Source organism: Microtus oregoni, unplaced genomic scaffold (assembly GCF_018167655.1).
Source record: "Microtus oregoni isolate MIOR12 unplaced genomic scaffold, Mior012 000029F_ref0000214, whole genome shotgun sequence".
Lineage (NCBI taxonomy): Eukaryota > Metazoa > Chordata > Mammalia > Rodentia > Cricetidae > Microtus > Microtus oregoni.
In genome coordinates this window covers 12345574-12372335 of record NW_024543088.1, presented here as the reverse complement: position 1 = coordinate 12372335, position 26762 = coordinate 12345574, and the positions used below count along the sequence as shown (strand labels likewise).

The following is a 26762-nucleotide window of genomic DNA, read 5'->3' as shown; positions in this document are numbered from 1 at the left end:
GATAGATAGATAGATAGATAGATAGATAGATAGATAGATAGATGGATGGATAGATAGATGGATATATAGATAGATGATAGATAGATAGACAGACAGATAGATAGAGAACAAAAGATAAATTAAAATCAGTCCTGTATGGGCTATTACAGTCTCTTATTGCCACAAACCTATAAAACAGGCAGACTTACACTTCCTTCCCAAACATCTCTGGGTGGAGCTCACTGTACTCAGTTGCTTCACTTAGGTATAACCTGTGCTAGTTAGGTTTTTCTTTTAATTTTGATTTTATTTATTAATTATTATTATTGTTAACTGTTTTACTAACTTGACACAAGCAATGATTATTTGGGAATACGGAACTTCAGTTGAGAAATTTCCTCCACTAGATAGCCTGTGGGCCAGTTTGTGGGGCATTTTCTTGATTGGTGATTGATGTTGGAGGGTCCAGCCCTTGGGGCAGAGTCACTCCTGGGCTGGTGGTCCTGGACTCTATATGAAAGCAGGCTGAGCAAGCCACAAGAAGCCAGCCAGTGAGCAGCATTCCCCCCCCCCCATGGCCTCTGTGTCAATGCCTGTCTCCAGGTTCCTGCCTTTGCTTCCCTCAACAATGAGCTATGATCCAGATGTGTCAGTCAAATAACTCTTTCTTCCTCATGTTCCTTTAATCCAGGCCTTTATCACAGAAATAAGGAAGCAAGCTAAGACCCCCACAGTCTTAGGAGAGAGCATCCAGAGATCCCACAAACCCCAGGCACAAAAAACAAAACAAGAAAAACTTTTCAAGTCATTGAAACATCAGCACAGAGCCTGTCTCAGCTTCTGCAGGGGCTCTCTCCCATAGCACAGGGCTGATGGCATCTCAGAGGGAATGACAGGTGAGCAGAAGGACAGATGTGCCCTTCTCATCTCCGCCACTGCCCTTGGAGCCAGGTTTTCAAGGAGCAAGGGAGGGATCTGCAGAGGCCTGGCCCTTGAATCCCAGGAAGGGAGGAAGGTCTTGCTGGCTGCTTGGTTACTTGACTCCTCCTTTTATGGGAAGTGGAGCCAATGGCCCCATGAATTCCAGCTCTGTACTGCTGCTGAAAGCGGGCAGGCCGGGCACAAGGATGTCCTTGTTGCCTTTAAATAGTCATGCTCTTCCACCATCGATGGGCCAGAGACTGGGCAGCAGGTGGAGACGGAGGATACGGAATCCCAGGCTCATTTCAAAGGGTGTTTTCTTTTGGGGAGTGCATAGAAGAGTACTAAATGTACTTTGCAAATGTTCTAATATTTGCTTTGGCTTTTTATGGGTAAACAGGCGAAAAGAGACTGTCCCTTATGCGGCAGTGAAGAGGGTGGCTTTTCTGAAACATTTCTTTATTCCCGCCGAAGGCAAAGAGAGCAGCCTCACACAGAAACGCTTGAATGCGTCCTTCATGAGGTCACTCCGTATTTTACAGTAATAAGACAGATTTGTCACTGAGTGGTGCACTTAATGCACAATTTAAAGTCACTTCAGTGATGGGTCAGTTTTGCAAATGAGTTCAAGTGCCAAGTAGCACCGGGGGTCAGGGTCCCTACTGTGTAAGTTCTGCAAAATACTGACATTGTGAAATAACTGCATATGCAGACTGCTTTTATCCAATCAGATATCGTACTGCTGTTTAATTAGAGTCCCTTGCAGTGGTGACAGGCTTAAAAACTTAATTCAGTACCCTTTTTTGGGAAGATTAGTCATCATTTTTTTTTTGTTTTAACATCTTGATTTTATGGCATATAACATTCTATAAGAGTAATTTCAGAAATACTGAATGACACTAATAGTATATAAATCCAACATTGATTTTTTTTCATTGCTTATTAATTTTGTTTCTTTGGTTTTTCAAGACAAGGTTTCTCTGTAGCTTTGGAGCCTGTCCTGGAACTAGCTCTTGTAGACCAGGCTGGCCTCCAACTCACAGAGATCCACCTACCTCTGCCTCCCAAGTGCTGGGATTAAAGGCGTGCGCCACCACTGCCTGGCTTCGTTATTAATTTTCACTTACACATTTTTGTTTTTGTTTTTTGAGACAGGGTTTCTCTGTGTATCAGTCCTAATTGTCCTGCAACTTGCTCTTGTAGACCAGGCTGGCCTCGAACACACAGAGATCTACCTGTCTCTGCCTCCCCAGTTCTGGAATTGAAGGTGTACGCCACCACTGCCTGACTTCACTTATACGTTTTTTAAGACTTAGTAATTTTTCATATTTTATGTGTGTTTGCCTCCATGTTTGTATGTATATCACGTGCACGCAGTACTCACAGAGGCCAGAAGAGGGTATCAGATCTCCTGGAACTGTAGTTACAGGCACTTGTGAGCCACCATGTGGATACTGGGAACTGAACTCAGGTCCTCTAGGAAGAGCAGCCAGTGCTCTTAATCACTGAGCCATCTCTCCAGCCTCTCCAGGACTTGCACATTTTAAATAGATGTTCACTGCATTGTAGAACTACAACGAATGTGGAAACACCGCAATTTCACATTTCCTTCTAAGGAAAACCACAAGTGCCCATGATGCTGTCTCAGCTCTAGCCTACAAATGCATCTTACAATGGGTTTCTTGTTACTAAGTGATATTTTTTTCACATATTAACAACCTAAGGAGACAGTACTGCTCAACAGTACAGGAGACAGACACCACCTGTAAGAAGACCTAAAAAGAAGTTACTCAGAACCTTTGAGTAAGTTATCTGGAAATTACCGCATTGAGTAGCACAAGCAAAGAATGTAAACTGTGCTGCACAGCGAACACTCGCAACCGGCATCCTCAGAAGTCAGCATGAGGAGCGATGACTAATTCTTCACTTGGCAGGTTTTCCTAATTTCCCAAGGGCACTGAGAAGCTCAGAAGGTCTTGGCTTCACGTTACAGCTCTACGGGCCCAGCCTCACCATTTCTCTGAAGCACCGAGTCGTAAACCTAGACTGGGAATCCTCAATCTCACTGGGTTTTAACGAGGGCAAAAATGAGACGCTATAAAATGCAAGGCGCATAATAAACCTCCCAGAAGGTCAGTTTCATTCTTCCATTTCCAAACAGTGAAACGCGAGTCCGGACGTAGAGCACATCAATTTCCGACAACAGAAGAAACCTTAGAGAAGGTGAGCATTAACTACCCCTCAGACGAGGGGCTACTTTCTAGATCATAGAAAGAGCTTCAGAAAATTCAACACCCAGCCTACCAGTAAAATAAGCAATGAACTCAGTTGACAGTTCACATGAGAAGAAGAACAAATGGCCAGTAAATATTTTAAAGGTGTCCACCTCACAGCTGGAGTGGTCATCTGCTCTTGCTGTAGGGCCATCGACATTCTATCATGGGTGGGGGAGGGGAATCATAGAGCCCAACATTTCCCCAAGAGCTGGAGGCGGTTAGTGGTTGCTGGAGGGGGGTCCTGTTCCTTGGTAGTGCAGTTGTCTTTGTTGGAGTAAATGACATTCCAATCAAATTCATGCAGGCAACAGACAGACAGACACACACAGTCAGACATGAATCCAGGAAGGTGAGTTGTTGGGAGAGAAGGGAGGCTCAATGGGATGGGATGGGAGGAAGAAAGGACAACAGGGGGGCTGTAATTAAAATAAGTGATATATACGTATGAACTTGTGGAAGAAAAAGTATTCAGCATCCTCAGGTCTTGAGGAAATGCGAACTGAATCTCCTCAGAGCTGCCAGGGCAGTCAGGTGACTGTCGTCATGATGAAGATGAGGATGTGGGGAGAGAAGAACGCTTACAGGTGGTAGAAACGTAACCTGGTGCATCCCTATGGAAATCAGTGTGGAAGATTCTCCAAAACTAACAGCCGCCCACTGGGGAAGGGGGCGCTCCCTGAGGCAGAGCGAGAAACACTCTTCTCCAGTGGTGTAGCCTCCGGTAAGGTGTCCATACACGACTGTTGGCCCAGGTAGTCACTAGGGCAAGCTGTCTGTGAAAACTACGCAGGCCCCACCCCACTCCTCTTCTCACCCAGCCCCACATGTCCTTTCTCCAGGATTCTCCATCAGAGATGCCTCCTGTTTCCCCATCGCTGTCAGCTTTCTCCTTAGTCCTTGAAATCTGATGTCTCTTCTGGCCATTCCAGTGAGACCTCTTATCTGGCATCTCAGCAGGGACCAAACCCAGAGGCTCAGCGATGGCCTTTTCTGTGGTCGTATCTGCCAACGTCTCCAGAGCAAGGAACGCTATTTACTATTTATCATGGCTTCCCTTGGAGGTCTTTCTTCGTCAGGGTCCTGTGGTGCTGCTCTGTCCCAGTCAGGTTCCAGCATTCTCATTTCCTGTGGGCATCTCTATGCCACGGCCAAAGCACAGTGAGACAATTTACCTATGACAATGATGGTCTGGTTCTGATGTTTGGACTTTCATCCGATGCTCTGGGCAAAGCTTCTTTGGGAAACAACAAGAGATAAAGAGGAAATGACATCTACTCTCCAACAGAGGCTGTGCCAAGCCCTAAGCTGGGAGGGGGTGGTCCAGCTATGAAACCGCAGGGAGGATACACTATCTGAATTATAAATTGAACATTTCTGAAGCCCCCAAATCTGAAAAGTTTAGAATGCTGGCATTTGATACCTCAGGTGGAAAAATTCTATAAATTTGAATCACTAATGCATAAAATCATTTAAGGTTTTTGGATAAAATTACCCAGAGTCTATGTGTAGAAAGTGTATATGCTATATACACCAATTTCATACTTTGACTTAGGTCCCGTCCCTCTATGGGTATGTAATGATCAGAAATGCGAACTCACTCTGATTTTATTCTGTGTAAGGGTCGTTCAGTGGGCATTTCAGTTTTGTTTTCTTGGTCCATTATCAGACAACACAAAGGCAACAGTCTAAAAGCTAAGGTCAGAGAAAACAGATGTGCACAGCTGGAAGGTGCATGCAAGAACATGAAGTGATTCTGCAGCAGCCACCTCTTTTGCGCACATGTCTGGTGCTTCTCAGGAATCCACCTGCTGCAGGGAAAGCGCTGCGACCTCCCCCAGAGAAGGGGCGTTTCTGAAGACGGCATTCATTTCTCTTTTAACTGTGTTTGATTGCCACTCACCCAGGTCCATCCTGATCAGCTGCTGTTTGATTGCAGGAACAAATGCCTGGGGCGCTAAACTTTCAAAGAGGATGTCCGTAGGGGCTGGAGTGGTGTCTCAGCAGTTAAGGTCAGCTGCTGCCTTCCAGAGGACTGGAGTTTAGCTCCCAACCCTCACATTTTGCAGCCCACAACCACATGCAAAGTCAGTTTTCTCTCTTCTAGAATTCCTGGGTTCTAGCACATGCATGACACCCATATATACACTCAGGCACACATTGCTCCTGAACACATATGGTATCCGTATACACACTCAGGCACACATTGCTCCTGAACACATATGGTATCCGTATACACACTCAGGCACACATTGCTCCTGAACACATATGGTATCCGTATACACACTCAGGCACACATTGCTCCTGAATACATATGGTATCCGTATACACACTCAGGCACACATTGCTCTTGAACACATATGGTATCCGTATACACACTCAGGCACACATTGCTCCTGAACACATATGGTATCCGTATACACACTCAGGCACACATTGCTCCTGAACACATATGGTATCCGTACACACACTCAGGCACACATGCATACACATAAAATGATACTTTCGAAAAAAGTCACATCTTTTAAAACAGACAGAAGGATGCCTGTGAAATCTGGTAACAGCAGAAAGGTGCTTGAAGGCAAAGCAGCTCGCCCAGGCCACAGCACGTTCTCCACACCGCACAAACCAGACCCCGAGAGGTGCGGCTCTGACCCTGCACTGCCATGCTGCTCTAAGTATTGCCCATTCCGACGAGCGACAAAAGTCTAGGCGTGCAAGCAAGGCCCTCAGACCACTTAACATGGATTTATCAGCCATGCCAAGTGTCCAATAACTGTGCACAGAGGAGCACGGCTGGACCCCCAGCATCTGGGAAAGTGGTAGGAGTCAGAGCGGGAATTAGAGGTGAGCCGAGGCTCCCTAGGAAGACCTGTCTCAAGAAGATACGTTCAACGCACCATGAGCTGCCCCTGCTGCTGAGGCTTCCTTCGCACCAACGTCCCTTGAGCTGTGAAATCCAATCTACCCCTCCACTTTTTCTGTACCCCAACACCCCTTTATTAAGATCAATGTCCTCAATGTCTCCAGTTGTGCCCTGGACAGCCACATCTCCTTAGGATCCCCCCCCCCCTCGCCCAACAGTGTCTGTAGATCTGTTTGTTGAGTGAGCAGATGAACGAACAGTCCTATTATTTCTCTTAGAAAGGGTCTCCTGTTCCCAATCGAAAATTATTATATTTATATTTATAGTCTTTCCCCGCTGCTTGCCCCGCAAACACAGTTTTCCTCTGCTTGATAATCCTAACCTACAGAACACAGTCCAGGCTCCTCTGACCCACTGCAGTGGAACATCCTCCTAACTTCCCACTGGCCTGCTTCCCAATTGTTCTACCCTCCCTTCAACACCTTCATTTGTGGGAAAGACCTTGGCCCATCTTGTTCATCTGGATGATGACGTCATTGCGCCTTGATGACTCACTGTGACATTCATCGTCTACTCTCATCTCTGAACTTCTGGATAATCTGACATGTCTTCTAGCTTTCCCATAGTGGGATTCTAAGCATAAGGCACCGTCTTCCTTCTGGGACTGAGGATTTCTTGAGGCTAGGACCTCTATCATATCTGTACACATGCGCAGTGTCCTAGGTAGGTTTCTGTTGCTGTGATAAAACTCTCACGGAAACCAGTCTACTGAGGGAAAGATTTCTTTGGCTTGCAGCTTACAGTTCGTCATTAAGGAAAACAAAGGCACGAACTCACGGCACAAACCAGAAAGCATGAACAGACTAAGAGGCCATAGGGAAAGTTACGTGCTGGCTTGCTTTCACAGGCTTGCTCAGCAATTTTTCTTCTACAGTCTACCTGCCCAGGGTGGTACCACCCAAAGTAGGGTGGGCTATTATATCAGAAACTCCCCTCAGACTTGCCCACATGGCGTTCTGACAAAGGTGATTCTTCAGTTCAGGTTGCCTCGTCCCAAGTGTGTGAGGCTGACAGCCAAGATTAGCCGTCACACAGCGGCCATAGTCAGGTGCTCTTCGTTGAACTAAGCGGAAAGTACTTCAAAAGGTGGTTTGCATTGGGTTATCCTGTCTCTCATTCTTTCACCAACATTGATGATTCTTAAACAGTATTAGTAGTGATCATCCTTTATGGGTCTCCTTCCCTCTGCTTCAGTTCATGTCAAACCCTCATCAATTCCAAGCTCCCCCAAGACCTCTGTTCTTCAGAGGTCTTCCACTGCTCCTCCACTGTCAACAGCCAACACGAGACTGTCACTTAGGCCATTTTGATACTGACAAGTGAAGGATGAAGCTCCATCCCACTGGCACGGGACCCCCTTTCCACATCTTATCCCTCCTCACCGGTACAGGCTGACCTCTCTTCCTGCACCTTTTAGGTATCTCAAGACCATTTCAACAGTAGACCACTGACGGCAGTGCCGAGGAAGCCTGGTCATAGATGTGAAGAAACTGACCAGAAGAGGTTCAGACAATGACTCTCCCAAGGGGAAGAGGCCAGTGTTGCTCTGAGATGCGGCTAGACCGGGGGCAATGCTCTGTGTCATGGCGCTGGGTGACCATCTCACCATCGGTTCACACAGCATCTTTAAAGATACCACTGGTACAGAATGGGCCTTCTCAAGCTTCAGTGCATACCCGTATAGGGAACAGCAGGCCTAAGAGCGAGTTTACGTTCGACAATATGGCGCTGGTAAGAATGGGCAGAATGAGTTAGCTGACACTGGACATGGGGTAGCTCTGAGTTAGCACAAAATGCCTGACACCAGATGCCTGGGGACCCAGATGAACAATGATGTAATTTGCTACATAACTATTTTTGGCAGACTGCCACTTTTGTGTAGGTTCTGTATGAACAAGGCATCATGGATATAGAGTCATAGCCTCAGGCAGCCTGGGTGTGTTTTTCAGGGGCCCATGTGGGCCAGCCTTGTGCCTGGGTGCTTGCTGCTGGTGGCCTGGTCAGCAGCTTTCCTGCTGGAGTGAAAAAATATATCTTATTCGTCTATAGTTCCTCAAACATCTCTTTAACCTCCCACCCTTTCCCTGACCCTCATCAGAACACAGACCTGACAACATGGGCCCCCTGGGCTTCTTGTGGAGCTGCTGAATCTGTAGCTCTGGGGGCTGCCAGGTGATGTTCACAACACAGGTCCCTGGGCTACACTTTGTGTTGTAAGGTTAAAAATAATCTAATGAATTAAGTGTAAGCCTAGGTCTAACTCCAAATGGCATTGTGCTTCTACAATGTTGAATGGAATACTTGAATGAAAGAAACCAAACTGCAGTTAAGCCAGAAGATTTGGGATAACTGCTCACCGCTGTGTTAACAGTTACAACAACAACTTGGGCTAAGTTCGCACTGCAGTGTTAATTTAGAAGAATTTAGGGAATAAGGAAGGAGAAACATTTAGCTAGAGAAAAACGTATTTTTTCCCCCAAGAAAAGGTAGTGATGGCAGGATAAAGAGACTACAAATACGGAATGAAATAAAACAAAACCATGCAAAGTCAGATGGAAAAGGGAGCAGAAAGATCTACCGCTTCCAAAACGGCAGCACCGAACACCATGAACATCTTCACTAAGGGTCTCTGACCAATCGAGCAATGGTGACAACCGAAGTGACAGGGCAGGGGTGGGGTCTCCCCAGCATCTTTTCAGAGTCCAGATAGACAGCCAAGTCTGCCAGCCCTGTAGCAAAGCCAGGGTCGCAGAAGCTCAGGAATTTGGACCTAAGCGTCAGCCTGTGACCGTCCCTGGGCAACACGGGCCACAGAGGGTTATCTCTGTAGTGCCTGTCACTGCAATGCTCCAGACTCGTGAAGCCTGAGGCGTCTCCTCTGTGCTGCAAACAAGAAGCTCTAGACAAAGTGGGTTCTTTTCCACATGGTTCCCAGAGTATCCAGAAACCCCTGAGTTTATCAGGCTGTGGGGCACTAAGCACTATTTGGCCTCAGATACAGGCACCCACTAAAGGGTCTGAAGCCTTTGTCCTGTATGTCATCTCTGCTGAAGCCTGGGCGGCACCAGGACACCTGTCCATCTTCCTTCATTGTCTTGCTATGCGTCATTCCAGACGCCCTTAAAACCGCTGTGAAGTGACAGGACCAGGATCATTCCCTTCTGCTCAGTACACGCTGATGGATGCAGGCTCTCTCCCTGTGGCTGTCACGTGGTCAGTACACGCTGATGGATGCAGGCTCTCTCCCTGTGGCTGTCACGTGGTCAGTACACGCTGATGGATGCAGGCTCTCTCCCTGCGGCTTTCACGTGGTCAGTACACGCTGATGGATGCAGGCTCTCTCCCTGCGGCTTTCACGTGGTCAGTACACGCTGTTGGATGCAGGCTCTCTCCCTGCAGTTGTCACGTGCTCAGTACATGCTCTTGGATGCAGGCTCTCTCCCTACGGCTGTCACATGCTCAGTACATGCTGTTGGATGTCAATGTCCTTTCCTAGTCTTGACTTTCTTTGCTTTTTTTAATTATAATCTTTTAAATTTACCATTTCTCCATTGGAAGCTAAGGTTCCACATTTTTATAATTGATCATTGAGGCAATTTTTCTCATTCAGTGTTGTCAATTCATTCTCCACCACCACCCTTTACCCCTCGCAATCTCTCTCCAGTGCTGAGGATTAGTCTAGGACGCACCAGACCAGCACTCTCCTGATTTATTCACGCCTCTCTTTTTATTCAATGGCTGGATTGCACTCTGCAGCTCAGGCTAGCCTCCGGCTTACATCCTCTTGCCTCTGCCTTCCAGGGGCTGGGGCTACAGGTGTGTGCCATGCAGCCTGGCAGGACTGGAAACAACCGGATGAAACCATGAACAAGCTCCAGTTCAGAGATGCGGCCATCACGGACCACACTGATTTAGAGGAAGCTGACTTTACAGTGGAATGCCCTGGAAGTCATCTTTTCTTGGCCTCTCACTTTTGGCATACAAAAAATTTAAGTAAAAAACAAAACGAAACAAAACACCGAGGGCCTACTTATAGTCTTCTCGAACTTAATTTAAACCACAGGGCATCTCCCGAACATCTCTAATGCCCGGCTGTAGATGCTGAGGGCACAAGACCCTTTGAGAGATTCATTAGACTTTTATTGGATGTGCTTAAGAGTTTTGTTTGATGCGTGTATGCCCACCCTGTGCAGGCAGTGACTTTGGAGGCCAGAAAACATTGTTGGATCCCCAGGAACTGGTTGTGAGCTGTTGTGTGGGTGCTGGCAACCAACCCTGGGTTCTCTTAACCTCTGAACCATCTCTCCAGACCCCGAGGGGATTACGACCACACATCCATGGCTTCAAGGAGGTTTTTGAGCATAGCAGTGAATATCTCTTTCTCCCTGCTTCCATCCTCGTGGCTCCTCTTCACCGCCCTAAGCTATGTCAGGTACTGACTGGGGCCTTGTTCACACTGGGCAAGCCCTCTACCACTGAATCAATCTCCAGTCACCACTTTGTGCATTTGAAATAAAGAGAAAACACAGAACTTGGGTAGCAACATGCCACATACCTGATCAAACTGGGGGTCTTCTCCACGCTGTAGAGATTTTGTCAAAGGTTTTTCCTACAACAAAAATGGCATATACAAAAGTAACTATCTAGGATTTTCAACACTGTAAGAGAAATATCATTGCTGTTATATTTTTCTCATTCACTTTTTCCTTTATGGAACAAGGGATGTTTGTATTTTAAATAAGTTAAAAAAGTATTCCTTTGCTAGTCTGACCTTCACCTCTGTTGCTAAATGACAGGGGAGGGCCCAGCCCCGTGTGGGCAGTGCTATTCCCTGGCAGGCGGGTCCGGGTTACATAAGAAAGGTAGCTGAGCAAGCTGTGGGAAACAAGCCAGTAAGCAGTGTTCCTTCATGCTCTCTGCTTCAGTTCCTACCATGGCTTCTCTTGATGTTGAACCTGTTCCTTTCCCAAGTTGGTTTCGGTCAGTGCTTTATCACAACAATAGAAAGCAAACTAATTCAGGAGTTAAAAACCGTTTAAAAGTTATGTGTGTGTGTGTGTGTGTGTATACACCTGCGCACACATATGTAAATGCACGTATGTATATACAATTTGTGTTTAGCCTATCACACAGGCCTAAGGTTCCCTCACTTTTCCAATGTTCTCCAGTCACAAAGCCGACATATACCCCAGGCTGGCCTTGAACTCGTGGCTGCCATCTTGCCACAGGCTCTTGAGCACTGGCATGGCAGCAGCCATTTTAGAGTCTCAGTCCACACCCCTGAGAATTCCCCAAGAGACTTAGGAATCAACTATCCTCTCTCATTTGGGGACTCTACAGTGTCAACTGTATGCATCGAAACTAAAGAGAATGCTGTGTTCTTACAGGTGAGTAAGCCTTCCTCTTCAACCTATACTGTCTAGAACATACAAACTGGGGCGTGGATATAGACATGTAGGTGAGAAGAAAGAAGAACAATGAAAGAAACGACAGATTTGGCTCAGGTTATAGAAAGGGCACAGTCTCTGATCAAACTGGAAAGCTGTAAAGCTCAGTGAGGTTTTCTTTGTAAAGCCAGCTAAATGCCAAAGTCAGCAGTAATGATGTGAAAACAGGTGCAATCGGGTCTCACAGACATCCTTGGAACAATTACGGGGTGCAAATTTCTGCTCGGAATTTTCTCTATTCATCCAGGACTGAGGGAGTCACTTGGTGCCAACCTACAGGCTCGGAGGAAGGCTGGGCTGCAGCATGTGGTTCCTGCCATGGGGAAAGAGCGCCTGGGGAGAAATGTGGGCAGTGACTCTTTGCGTTATCGATGCCTGCTTATCTTTCAAACATCGGCTCCACCATCACTCCCTTGAGGAAGTCTTTGTGAGGCAGCTTCCAGTACCAGTCCCGCGTCCCATGCCCCACCTTTCGAGCCTGCAAAACCCTGCCATTCTTCCTTTCACAGCTCTTTCCACGGCCACATAACAGAGGGATGTGTGCATGAGTAAGGTCCACGGCCACATTACAGAGGGATGTGTGCATGAGTAAGGTCCACGGCCACATTACAGAGGGATGTGTGTGTGCATGAGTGAGGTCCACGGCCACATTACAGAGGGATGTGTGTGTGCATGAGTGAGGTCCACGGCCACATTACAGAGGGATGTGTGTGTGCATGAGTGAGGTCCACGGCCACATTACAGAGGGATGTGTGTGTGCATGAGTGAGGTCCACGGCCACATTACAGAGGGATGTGTGTGTGCATGAGTGAGGTCCACGGCCACATTACAGAGGGATGTGTGTGTGCATGAGTGAGGTCCACGGCCACATTACAGAGGGATGTGTGCATGAGTGAGGTCCACGGCCACATTACAGAGGGATGTGTGCATGAGTGAGGTCCACGGCCACATTACAGAGGGATGTGTGCATGAGTGAGGTCCACAGCCACATTACAGGGGATGTGTGCATGAGTGAGGTCCACGGCCACATTACAGGGGATGTGTGCACGAGTGAGGTCCACGGCCACATTACAGAGGGATGTGTGTGTGCATGAGTGAGGTCCACGGCCACATTACAGAGGGATGTGTGTGTGCATGAGTGAGGTCCACGGCCACATTACAGGGGATGTGTGCACGAGTGAGGTCCACGGCCACATTACAGAGGGATGTGTGTGTGCATGAGTGAGGTCCACGGCCACATTACAGAGGGATGTGTGTGTGCATGAGTGAGGTCCACGGCCACATTACAGAGGGATGTGTGTGTGCATGAGTGAGGTCCACGGCCACATTACAGAGGGATGTGTGCATGAGTGAGGTCCACGGCCACATTACAGAGGGATGTGTGCATGAGTGAGGTCCACAGCCACATTACAGGGGATGTGTGCATGAGTGAGGTCCACGGCCACATTACAGAGGGATGTGTGCATGAGTGAGGTCCACAGCCACATTACAGGGGATGTGTGCATGAGTGAGGTCCACGGCCACATTACAGAGGGATGTGTGCATGAGTGAGGTCCACAGCCACATTACAGAGGGATGTGTGTGTGCATGAGTGATGTCCACGGCCACGTTACAAAGGGATGTAAGAAACGCATGAGTGATATCCTCAAAAGACTCTCCTTCTTGCCAGGAAGTTCCAGACTGGTAGAAACCTCTATCAGTTTCTCTCAGCATTTAAAAGTTCTGGGAAGGAGCAGGGCTTGGTGCTGGGCTAGGGATCTATACTCTCTTCAGATATGAAGTCCTCCATTTTGTGTATGCATGTATGAGCTAAAAATTAAATATATGTGTATATGTATATCTATGATTGTGGTGGTGCACACCTTTAATCCCAGAGCTTGGGAGGCAGAGGCAGGCAGATCTCTGTGAGTTCATAGCCAGTCTGGTCTACATATAAATTCCAGGCCAGCCAGGGCTACATAGTGGGAGTCTGTCTCAATAAATAAATAGTAAAATTTTATTGTGGAAAACATTGATAAGGTTTACTATTTTAAATGAGTAATTCTGCACCGTTAAGTAGATTTATTGTCAGTTACCTCCACTGTCAATCTTATGAGCTCTTTTCACACTGGAAGCTTTTATTTCAAATGTGGCACACACTGAGACCCCCACATACATAAGAGAGTCATTCTTAGTATCTATCGCTTAAAGCCATACACAACGATGGGGGGGGCATGGCTTCTATGATAGTTTTCTGTGGCTCTGAACTAGAGCTACATAAATACTTATTCGATATGAGTTCAAAAATTGGCAATGCATCAACACATGAGACCCGAGATCGACCTGAAGCGAATGATATCACTTGTCAGCGGCTTACATCCCCAGGGCGATTCCCTTCTCAGTTTTTCTCAGGAGAGGCTTCTGTTGCTGGGAGTGGGTGTGTGTGACCAGGCCAGCCGTACTCAGAAGCTTCCCACACCCTAAAGCAATGCTTTCTTACTACAAATGGTGGGGAGCTCGTAGACACGGTGCTTCCTGAGCACACATCTGTACACGCACAGGAAGGAAGCGACATTCTGCAAACAGGCCCAGCCGACGGGTATTACCCCACACGATACTCAGACCCATTAGCTAAGACCGTGGGCTTGATGTCTCAGTAAAATAACATACGGAGCTTCCTTCCTCATCGACATGTACTTAAATATGCTGTCTTAATCATTTTCTTTGAAGACTTGGATTAAATTCACTTTCAAAATTGTAGCTCTCTATTTCCCCCTTTCCCTGTCTATTACTGTGAGGGCTAAAGTTATAGTTTAAGTTTAAATTACTGTGCTCGAGAGAGCTATAAAACAGAAAAGTCTCTAACCTGTAAGCCCCATTTGCCTGAAGACAGATGACTTCCTGGGCCATTGCTCGTGTCTTCCCTTCTGTAAACAGGCTTGGCTGCCCCACCAGAACGGGATGTGCTTGATCACACAAAGGCGGGGGGTGGGGGGGCATGGGCAGAAAGTGCGTCAGGACCTATGCTTGCCCCTAATCGGGTGAAGGTGGGAAGCATGGAGCCTGGTGGGTTTTGCCTTTAGAAGCCCCTGCCTAATGGAATTTGGAGCCATATCCTGGGAATCCCGAGTATGGACCTGGCCAGTGACCACCATCCTGGTCAGTATTTAATAAAGCTTGCTTCAAATTTGTCTCCAAAATTGTGGTAGCGGTCTTATTCTTGTCCAGTGGGATTAGCATTAACCTATTATTTCACACACAGCATTTTCTGTGCAGCTGCTCTGGTCAGTAGTCCCACTCTCTCGGCCCTTGTCCGACTTCTCTGCACCCCTGACATATGGAATTCACTACTGGGGGATGACACACAAGTGACTGTGTCTCTCTGCATCTGGAAGATGGCGTTGGGCAGAGAGTCTAGTTGGCACTTAAATCTCACAAACATCCTCTTTGTACCAGTATGGATTTATCAGTATCAGAGGGTTTAAGAGCACACCTGGGAGAAAGAACATTACACTATCTAAAAGATAAAGAGAAAGGAGGGATGGAGGAAGGCAGGGGAGGGAAGGAGGGAAGGAGGAAAGGAAGCAGAGCTAATTAGATTTGGTGGGTTATTAAAAAGAAAGAAGAGGACATGAAGATGGGAAGGGGGTGTGTTAGAAGGTCTGGGAGAATGAGAGGAGATTTGTTGGGGGGGTCTGGGGAATGGGAGGGGATTGTTGGGGGTCTAGGGAAGTAGAAAGGAGTGTTGAGGGTCTGGGGAATAAAACGGAATGTATTGGGTGGTTTGGGGGAAGTGAGAAGCTCAGATAGGTATGATTAAGATACACTTTACACAAGTATAAAATGTCAAAGAAAAAATAAAAATATTCTAAAAAAGAGAAAGAGCCCAAAGCCAACCTGGGTTACCCAGTCAGAACCTGTCTCCAAACAAAAGAATAAAAAGGATATGGAAGTCCGCACCCTCTGTGCCAACACCACACCGCTTACACGGGTATGTGAATATCTGTGGAGTTGGTATTTGCAGTGAGGAGGCTCCTGGAGCCAAAATGACAGTTGTGAGCCCTGAAGTTGTCAATCCTGAAGGATAGCTGCATTCACCCCATATCATGCTGGAGGTAAGCAACTTCAGAAAGTCACAACAAATCTGCCACGAGTGTTTGAAAATGACCACGTGGCTTGTCATGCTGCTCTAGTCTCATAGCTCATGCTTGAATTCTTCATAATTAAACAGACAACGAAAATACAGCCTTGACAAATCTACTTCCTTTCCCTTTTTGTCTCTTAAATTTAAATCATACAATGCTTTTCACTTTTAAAGACACTTATCGGTCATTCTCTAAACCCACTCCAACAGCCTGTATCTCAGGACTGCTGGTGGAGGTAACTCAGAGGCTTCTCCTCTGACTCTTCCACATACAGACCGTGTGGGGACACGCCTTGCCTGCCACGCAAACCAAAAAAACCAAAAACCAAAGCTGGCTTTTCTCCCCTTGAATCAAAGAGGAAGGTTCTCCCAGGCCCCTAGGGCAATTATCTATGGTCAGAAGGCTTCTGCGAAGGGAAAGGACAGCCCAGGCTTGTGCAACTTACAGGCTAAGATATGGAGTTTGCATCTCCATCCCTACCCCTCCTCCCCTCACTTCCTCGCCCTCTTAAGAAAACATGCCTCTAGTGCCTTTTGTCTCCATATCTTCCTAAATAGGGCAGGGTGAAGCCACAGACGTCCACCCTATTTTCAAATAATTTCAGGGTGTTCCAGCTACGCGATCACCTCACAGACTTTTTACACCAAGCACTCTGTAACTCCTAAGAAGATTTCAGACGGATAGAAGCCTCAAGGGGCCCAGGACTCAAAGGCAAGTTTATCTTGGGAATTCAAGGAGCCCATTCAACTAATCATTTCTGCCTTCTGACTTTTCAGTGGGTTCCCCAAATTCCAAATGGCACCTATACAGGCTAAATGTCAGGAAGCTAGCAGACCCAAATGATACTGTCTTTGGAGTCATACGCATCAGTGTTTAAACCGGCAGGGACATGGGGCACACGAGATACTCAGAGTGTTGAGTGTGTCACCTGTGTATATCCTAGTTGGCTTTAGCCGTGACGGTGGCTGGAAGGACATGTGAGGATCTCTGGTACCCTGGAAGGCTCTTCGCTAAGCTCCAGTTAAAGGTAAAATGGAGAGAAAAGCAGACAGACAGACAGACAGGCCTCTTAGAACGCTGCCACACTCACAAGGACACTTCTTCTGGTGCCATGACTGCCTGGACTGTGTTGACATGAACATGCGCCCTCCTGTAGAAGGCGCAGGAGCAAACACCGAGTCCCACGTTTTCTTGGGATGATGCTTAACACCCCTGCTGACACTAAGATTTTTAACTTGAACTTCCTCAAATGTTTCTACGACCAGAAAGTTCTACTGTGAAAAATGGTGTGGGGGTGCATGACAGAGTGTGAACATCCTGCTCGCTTTAGAGAAGCAAAAAAAAGAAGCCCACGTTACTAGAAATACTTTAATACTTTTAATAAATATTTATTCATTTTTGTTTTATGAGTGTTCGCATGCCTGTGTGTCTGCGCACCAGGTGTGCACCGTGGAACTGGAGTTAGACAGTTGGGAGCACACTGCTAAGAGCTGAGTCCTCTGAGGGGTGGCCGTGCTCCTGACTGGGAGCCATCTCCAGCCCCCACATACTAATGGAATGGTGGGGTGATTATTAAAATGACCAAAATCACACTTCAGTCAAGCACGAGATTTTGCAAGTCTTAAGACTTGCATTTTTTTTTACTTATACAAACATTGTTTGGTGCAGCATTAGTTGAAAGGGTTTGAATATTATGAGCATGGAAAATTCACATTCTATAAATTTATATCACACATTATATATGACTTGTAAAAAATTTCAAAACTAATTTCAGATAGCTTCCCCCTTCTTCACCAGGCAGAGGAGGATGCTGAGGCATGTGGCATCCCATCACCATGGTAATAGTATCTTTCAGGGTGGAGAGCTGGGGACCCAATTGTTGCGAATCCACCAAAGCATTTAGCAGAGAACTATCAGCTCCTGGCAGTGGGGAATGCTGTTTCAACCTGAACCAAAGAAGAGCAGGGCACAAAACATTTTCCTGGCTATCATATTTTCCTCTATATCTTATTAGTGACAGTTCTGACTTGACTTTAAAAACATAGTCTGAATAATAATTAACCTTTCACCCCAAGCCACCCCCTCGTGATGGGGGGGTGGGAGTGGGTTGGGGCAGCCAGACACTTAGGGGTCTGAATTGTGTGGACTGTCTGCTGCACAGATCGTCGCATGCCTCTCTGTCCACAGGTAACAGTGAGTACCACTCTGACACCCTGACAACTTCTAGTATTAACTCCCCAGCACAGGTTAAAATCCTCGGATGTAGAGGGGCATGTGCTTGCGGAGGTAGACACATCTGCTTCAGCTAATAAACACGAGTTTCTGTACGTGAAATAATGTAATGTAACGATTTTCACCCAAAGCCCTGGAGGAAATATTTCAAGGTCAAGAGAATGTTACCAACTACCCCAAAGAAGTTAAAGATACAGTCAGACAATTCAGGGGATGGGGTGAGGCTACGCCATGAAGCATCATGGTAGACCCAAAGCCAGGAAGACTATTTGGGTACTTATTTTTTTTTTTAAAACGAAACCTCTCGAGACGATCTGTCCTATTTGCAGCTGGCTCTGCTCCTATCAGCGGAGCCTATGTGTCTGTCGCATTTAACAGTCCCAAGACCAAATCCATCATCTGAACAGTGGAGGGGAAACTTCAATTAAACTCGGCTACAAAGTTAATTTTCATTTTAATTGGAGAATGGCTCCCGGCCATCTTCACTTTCTACAATAGCTACCGTGAATCACGGGCTGCGGCCTTTCCTTATTTCTTTCTGTACTACAGTCTCCTTTGCTGGTGATTTTGACTTTATGGGTCCTAGCTTATTTCTTTACAGTCTCGCTGTGTTTACTAAACAGACTTCAGCTCATCTGTCTGGATGTTTGCCCATTTCTTCAGGCCTTCCTGCACACAGAAGCTCCTTACAGCCTTTGTCTTCCATCTCTCCCACTTGCCCCTCTTCCAGCCATCACCACGCCTATGCTCTGGTCACCTCAGTGTCCTTCTCATCATACCTCCCTCCCGGCCCTCCTCAGCGGCTGTTCCTTTTCTGTCGCTCTTCTACTTGGTTTTCCAGGGACGGTCCGCACGACCGTCTTCTCTTTTCCCCTCTGCTCTTTCTTCAATCATTGCGAGCTGGCGTTCCTCTCACCACTAAAGCCCGCATCCCCATGGACCCTAAGGAACTCCCCAAATGGTGGCCTTTTCAGTTCTCAGCCACCTTGACCCCAGTTGCAGAGACATTCCCTGATCGCTCCTTTCTGTCCACTTGAATTACCACCCCCAGCCAGCTCTCGCTTTTCCCTGTGGCCTTCACGGGCTAGTCTTGCCTCTAAAATATTTACATTGCTGAACCATCTTGAGAAAACCTCCTGGAACATTCCGAGTTTACTGCCCTTCAACCTAGGAAATGAGCAGAAAGAAATCCCCGGAGGTATCAGGAGCATCACATGGACTATTGTGTGACTAGAAACGCACGGCTACCGATACAAATGCCTAATGAATATGAGTCAGATAATTGGTGACGATGACCAGTCGACGTCAGATTTGCACGGGTTAAAACTGCTCCCATGCCTCAGCAAACGTCCCTGCTGCCGAAATTATATTGTTGACTTGTAGAAATGTCAAAACTTAAAACGCCTTATGGAAGCATAACCACATTACACCAAAAGAGGAACATTCAAGACTTAACTAGTACTGTGCATTTCTTTGTTTGTCTGTTTATTTGTTTTGCTGCTAAGACTAAAAACCAGGGTCTTGTGCATGCGAGGCAAATGGTTTGCCGCTGCCTGACACCGTTAGTCCCTAAAACAGAACACATTATAAATAGTTCTAGATCACAGCCCCTTTCTGCCAAGTCTAGGGATAGTCCTAGAAGAGCAGAGGGGAAGATGTAAGAGCCAGAGGGAGTGGATTGCTGTACTGAAGCGGTATTTCTAGATGTGACAGGCCATTGAACACAGGAACTCACAGTGACTGTGACTGTATCTACAAAACGTGTACTAGACAGTTGGGTGGTGGTGGTGTGTGACTTTAATCACAGCAGTCAGGAGGCAGAGCAGGTGGATCTCTGAGTTTAAGGCCAGCCTGGTCTACAGAGTGAGTTCCGGGACAGCCAGAGCTACACAGAGAAACCCTGTCTCTAAAAACCAAAAAAAAAAAAAAAAAAAAAACTGAAACAAAAAAACCCCCCAAAACCAAAAACCCATGTACAAGATCAAGTCAATCAAAATTTCAGCTCGGATGTGGGGGAGGAGCCCATAAGCCCCACCCCCATCTGAGAAGCTATGGGCTGTAGATGGCCAATGGAGGAGGGACAATCAGTTTTCTTCAGGGAAGCGAGCCCGAGAGGCAGCCCATGTTTCCGTAGTTGGTCCCCCCCTACAGGCAGATAGAGAGCTCTAAGCGGACACAGAAAGTATTCGATTGATTAAAAACACCCTTGGAGTTGGGAGGAAAGTGAGGTGGGGGGAATAGGGAAAGAATTGAAGGAGAGGAAGGGGAGAATTGAAGGGAGGGAATAGGGAATGGATACAATCCAAACACATTATATGCATGTGCGAATATTAAACAAAACGTTTAATAAAATACTTTTTACACTTTTGGGTGTGTGTGAGGGTGTGTGTGTCAAGGCATATGAAGGTCAGAGGACAGTCCAAGGGAGTTGTTTTTGTCCTACCATATAGGATTTGGAGACCAGATTCAGGTTGCCAGTATTGGTGACAATCACCTTTACCTGCTGAGCTGTTTTGCAGGCCCCTGAATGAATTTTTACTACTAATTTTTATCACTATAAAACACACAATGCGATTGGGCACAGAGATCTGATCTCGGCACCAGGAGAGCCAACATTGGGGTGAGTTTGGGACCCGCAGCAGCAACCAGGGACAGGGAACTCAGACTTTCCTCATCCTCCCTATACTTCCTGGGCTTCCTGCTGGGCCTATACTTCCAGCATACTGCCTCTCTCTTCCTACCCCACCCAGCTTGCATCCAGAACCCCCCCCCTTTCTGCCTCCCTTCCCTCTTGGGGCTCTGGGGCCGAATCCCGAGGGCAGGAGCTCCTTTGTTTCAATAGCCTGTCTGCAGCAAGCAAGGTAGGCGCTTTGTTTACGAGCTACCCAACCAGCACAGAGATCTGATCTAGGCACCAGGAGAGCCATCATTGGGGAGAGACATCACTTGAGCACCAGTAGAGCCACCACTGGGGAGTGCCATCACTAGGAAGGTACATAAGTAGGCAAGGAGACCTGATCCTGTAAAAGAAGATACATAGGGAAGCATTCGAAGGAAGAGATGGGCAGGCACCAATGCAAGAATTCATCCAACAATCTGAAGAACAACATGAAACCACCAGAACCCAGCGACCTCACAACAGGAGGACAGGAACACCTTAATCAAGAAGAAGTAGAAAAAATTGACTTTATGAAAGTGATTGACGCCCTTAAACAGCATGTAAAAAATGCCCTTATAGAAATGGATGAGAAGTATAACAGAAAGTTTGAAGAATTGAATAAATCAGTGAATGATATCCTAGGAAACCAAGGAAAAACAATCAAACAGATAATGGAAACAGTTCAAGACTTGAAAACTGAAATGGAGGCAAAGAAGAAAATACAAACAGAGGGACGGCTGGACATGGAAAATCTAGGTAAACGAATAGAGGCTACAGAAACAAGCATAACCAGCAGAATACAAGAGATAAATGAAAGAATCTTAGATTCTGAAGATAACATAGAGAAAATAAACGCACTGATCAAAGAAAACAGCAAGTCCAACAAACTCTCATCACAAAACATTCAGGAAATATGGGACACAATAAAAAGACCAAACCTAAGAATAATTGGAGTAGAAGAAGGAGAAGAAGTGCAGCTCAACGGTCCAGAAAATATATTTAATAAAATTGTAGAAGAAAACTTTCCCAACCTAAAGAAAGATGTACCTATGAAGGTTCAAGGAGCATACAGAACACCGAATAGGCTGGATCAAAAAAAAAAAAATCCCCTCGCCATATGATAATCAAAACACAAAGCATGCAGAATAAAGAAAGAATATTAAGAGCCGCAAAGGAAAAAGGCCAAGTTACTTATAAAGGTAAACCTATCAGACACCTGACTTTTCTATGGACACCATGAAAGCCAGAAGGTCCTGGATAGATGTACTTCAAAAACTAAGAGACCATGGATGCAAGCCCAGACTACTATACCCAGCCAAGCTTTCATTCACTATAAATGGAGAAAACAAAAATTTCCAGGATAAAAACAAATTTAAACAATACGTAGCCACAAATCCAGCCTTACAGAAAGTAATAGAAGAAAATTACTAACCAAGGAGTCCAACAATGACCACAATAACTCAGAAATCTAGAGACCCTCCACCAGCGCAACTCAAAGAAGGGAAAGAAACAAACCCTACTACTAAAAAAGTGACCAGAGTTAACAACCATTGGTCATTAATATCACTTATTGTCAATGGACTCAACTCACCTATAAAAAGGCACAGGCAAAGAAATTGGATACGAAAACAGGATCCAACATTCTGCTGTTTACAAGAAACACACCTCAACCGCAAAGACAGGCACCTACTCAGAGTAAAGGGCTGGGAAAAGGCTTATCAAGCAAATGGACCTAAGAAACAAGCAGGTGTGGCCATACTAATTTCTAACAAAGTTGACTTCAAACTTAAATCAATCAGAAGAGATGACGAGGGACATTTGATACTCATAAAAGGAACAATTCATCAGGATGAAGTCTCAATCCTGAATATCTATGCCCCTAATATAAAAGCACCCACGTACGTAAAAGAAACATTACTAAAACTCAAGGCAGCCATCAAACCGCACACACTAATAGTAGGAGACTTCAACACTCCACTCTCACCAATGGACAGGTCAATCAGACAGAAACCTAACAGAGAAATTAGAGAATTAATGGAGGTAATGAATCAATTGGACTTAACAGACATCTATAGAATATTCCACCCAAATAGGAAAGAATATACCTTCTTCTCTGCAGCTCATGGAACCTTCTCGAAAATTGACCACATACTCAGTAACAAAGCAAACTTCCACAGTTACAAAAAAAATATTAGTAACCACCTGTGTCTTATCAGATCACCATGGATTAAAGTTAGAATTCAACAACAATGCTACCCCCAGAAAGCCTACAAACTCATGGAAACTGAACAGTCAACTACTGAACCATACCTGGATCAAGGAAGAAATAAAGAAAGAAATTAAAGTCTTCCTTGAATTCAATGAAAATAAAGAAACAACATACTCAAACTTATGGGACACTATGAAAGCAGTCCTAAGAGGAAATTTCATAGCACTAAGTGCCCACTTAAAGAAAACAGAGAAAGCACATATTGGACACTTAACAGCCCACCTGAAAGCTCTAGAAAAAAAAAGAAGCAAACTCACCTAAGAGGAGTAGAAGACTGGAAATAATCAAACTGAGGGCTGAAATCAACAAAATAGAAACACAGAAAACAATCCAAAGAATCAATGAAACAAAAAGCTGGTTCCTGGAGAAAATCAACAAGATTGATAAACCCCTATCCAAACTAATCAAACAGCAGAGAGAGAATATGCAAATTAATAAGATCAGAAATGAAAAGGGGGACATAACCACAGACACAGAGGAAATCCAGAGAATCATTAGATCTTACTACAAAAGCCTGTATGCCACAAAACTGGAAAATGTAAAAGAAATGGACACTTTTTTTTAGATAAATTCCATATACCAAAGTTAAACCAGGACCAGGTGAACAATCTAAATAGTCGCGAAGAATTAGAAGCTGTTATCAAAAACCTCCCTACCAAAAAAAGCCCAGGACCAGATGGTTTCAATGCAGAATTCTACCAGAACTTCCAAGAAGAGCTAATACCTATACTCCTTAATGTATTTTACAATATAGAAACAGAAGAGTCATTGCCAAATTCCTTTTATAAAGCTACAGTTACTCTGATACCAAAACCACACAAAGACTCAACCAAGAAAGAGAATTACAGGTCAATCTCACTCATGAACATCGATACAAAAATCCTCAACAAAATATTGGCAAACTGAATTCAAGAACACATTAGAAAAATTATCCATTATGATCAAGTAGGCTTCATCCCAGAGATGCAGGGCTGGTTCAACATATGAAAATCTATCAATGTAATCCATCATATAAATAAACTGAAAGAAAAAAAAACATATGATCGTTTCATTAGATGCTGAAAAAGCATTTGACAAAATTCAACATCCCTTGATGATAAAAGTCTTGGAGAGATTAGGGATACAAGGGTCATACCTAAATATAATAAAAGCTATTTACAGCAAGCTGACAGCTAACATTAAATTAAACGGAGAGAAACTCAAAGCCATCCCACTAAAATCAGGAACACGACAAGGCTGTCCACTCTCGCCATACCTCTTCAATATAGTGCTTGAAGTTCTAGCAATAGCAATAAGACAACATAAGGGGATCAAGGGAATTCGAATTGGAAAGGAAGAAGTTAAACTTTCGTTATTTGCAGATGATATGATAGTGTACATAAGCGACCCCCAAAACTCCACCAAAGAACTTTTACAGCTGATAAACACCTTTAGTAATGTGGCAGGATACAAGATCAACTCCAAAAAATCAGTCGCCCTCTTATACACAAAGGATATGGAAGCAGAGAGGGAAATCAGAGAAGCTTCACCTTTCACGATAGCCACAAACAGCATAAAATATCTTGGGGTAACTCTAACCAAGGAAGTGAAAGATCTATTTGACAAGAACTTTAAGGCATTGAAGAAAGAAATTGAAGAGGATACCAGAAAGTGGAAGGACCTCCATTGCTCTTGGATTGGGAGGATCAACATAGTAAAAATGGCAATTCTACCAAAGGCAATTTATAGATTCAATGCAATCCCCATCAAGATCCCATCAAAATTCTCCACAGATCTTGAGAGGACAATAATCAACTTTATATGGAAAAACAAAAAACCCAGGATAGCCAAAACAATCTTATACAATAAAGGATCTTCTGGAGGCATTACCATCCCTGACTTCAAACTCTATTACAGAGCTACAGTGATGAAAACAGTGTGGTACTGGCATAAAAACAGAGAAGTCCACCAATGGAATCGTATAGAAGACCCGAATTTTAACCCACAAACCTATGATCACCTCATTTTCGATAAAGGAGCTAAAAGTATACAATGGAAGAAAGAAAGCATCTTCAACAAATGGTGCTGGCACAACTGGATGTCAACCTGTAGAAGAATGAAAATAGACCCATATCTATCACCATGCACAAAACTCAAGTCCAAATGGGTCAAAGACTTCAATATCAGTCCGAACACACTGAACCTAATAGAAGAGAAAGTGGGAAGTACCCTACAAGAGATGGGCAGAGGAGATTGCTTCCTATGTATAACCCCAGCAGCACAGACATTAAGGGCAACATTGAATAAATGGGACCTACTAAAACTGAGAAGCTTCTGTAAAGCAAAGGACACTGTCACTAAGACAAAAAGGCAACCTACTGACTGGGAGAAGATCTTCTCCAACCCTGCAACAGACAAAGGTCTGATCTCCAAAATATATAGAGAACTCAGGAAACTAGACTTTAAAATGCTAATTAACCCAATTAAAAAATGGGGCACTGAACTGAACAGAGAATTCTCAACAGAAGAAGTTCAAATGGCCAAAAGACACTTAAGGTCATGCTCAACCTCCTTAGCGATCAGGGAAATGCAAATCAAAACAACTTTGAGATATCATCTTACACCTGTCAGAATGGCTAAAATCAAAAACACCAATGATAGCCTTTGCTGGAGAGGCTGTGGAGGAAGGGGTACCCTCATACATTTCTGGTGGGAATGCAATCTTGTGCAACCGGAAATCAGTGTTTCGGTTTCTCAGGAAATTCGGGATCAACCTAACCCTAGACCCAGCAATACCACTCTTGGGAATATACCCAAGAGATGTCCTATCATATGACAAAAGCATTTGTTCAACTATGTTCATAGCAGTATTATTTGTAATAGCCAGAACCTGGAAAAAACCTAGATGCCCTTCAATGGAAGAATGGATGAAGAAAGTGTGGAATATATACACATTAGAGTACTATGCTGCAGTAAAAAACAATGACTTCTCGAATTTTGCATGCAACTGGATGGAAATAGAAAACACTACCCCGAGTGAGGTAACACAGACCCAAAAAGATGAACATGGGATGTACTCACTCATAATTGGTTTCTCGCCATAAATAAAGGTCACGGAGTCTATAATTGGTGAACCTAAAGAAGCTCAATAAGAAGGTGAACCCAAGGAAAAACATATAGTTATCCTCTTGGCTATGGGAAGTAGACAAAATTGCGATCTTGGGGGTGGGGTGGGATGGGGGTAAGGGGAGATGGGAAGAGAAAAGTGAGAAGAGGAGGATGGGGGGAACTTGGGGAAACAGGATGATTGGGATAAAGGAAGGTTGGATAGGGGAGCACGGAAATACAATTCTTAGTTAAGGGAGCCACCTCAGGGTTGGCAAGAGACTTGAACCTAGAGTGGCTCCCAGGAGCCCAAGGCGATGTCCCCAGTTAGTTCCTTGGGCAGCTGAGGATAGGGAACCTGAAATGACCCTATCCTATAGCAATACTGACGAATATCTTGCATATCACCATAGAACCTTTATCTGGTGATGGATGGAGATAGAGACAGAGACCCACACTGGAGCACTGGACTGAGCTCCCAAGGTCCCAATGAGGAGCGGAAGGAGGGAGAACATGAGCAAGAAAGTCGGGACCACCAGGGGTGCACCCACCCACTGAGACAGAGGGGCTGATCTATTGGGAGCTCACCAAGGCCAGCTGGACTGTGACTGAAAAAGCATGGGATAAAACCGGACTCTCTGAACATGGCGAACAATGAGGGCTGCTGAGAAGCCAAGGACAATGGCACGGGGTTTTGATCCTACTTCATGTTCTGGCTTTGTGGGAGCCTAGCCAGTTTGGAGGTTCACCTTCCTAGACATGGACGGAGGGGGGCGGACCTTGGACTTTCCATCGGGCAGGGAACCCTGACTGCTCTTTAGACTGGAGAGGGAGGGGGAGAGGAGTGG

The 26762-nt window shown here is 45.4% G+C and overlaps 1 protein-coding gene across 6 annotated transcripts in view; it reads right to left on the bottom strand.

The window, feature by feature from the left end:
- The window catches only part of Fry (FRY microtubule binding protein), a 388874-nt gene that overhangs the window by 161753 nt on the left and 200359 nt on the right, over window positions 1-26762 (bottom strand). For all 6 annotated transcript variants that reach the window (XM_041677848.1, XM_041677844.1, XM_041677843.1 and 3 more), the window contains one exon: window positions 10655-10708. In XM_041677848.1, the coding sequence (XP_041533782.1) occupies window positions 10655-10708 (54 nt within the window). The remainder of the gene's footprint in view (window positions 1-10654; window positions 10709-26762) is intronic.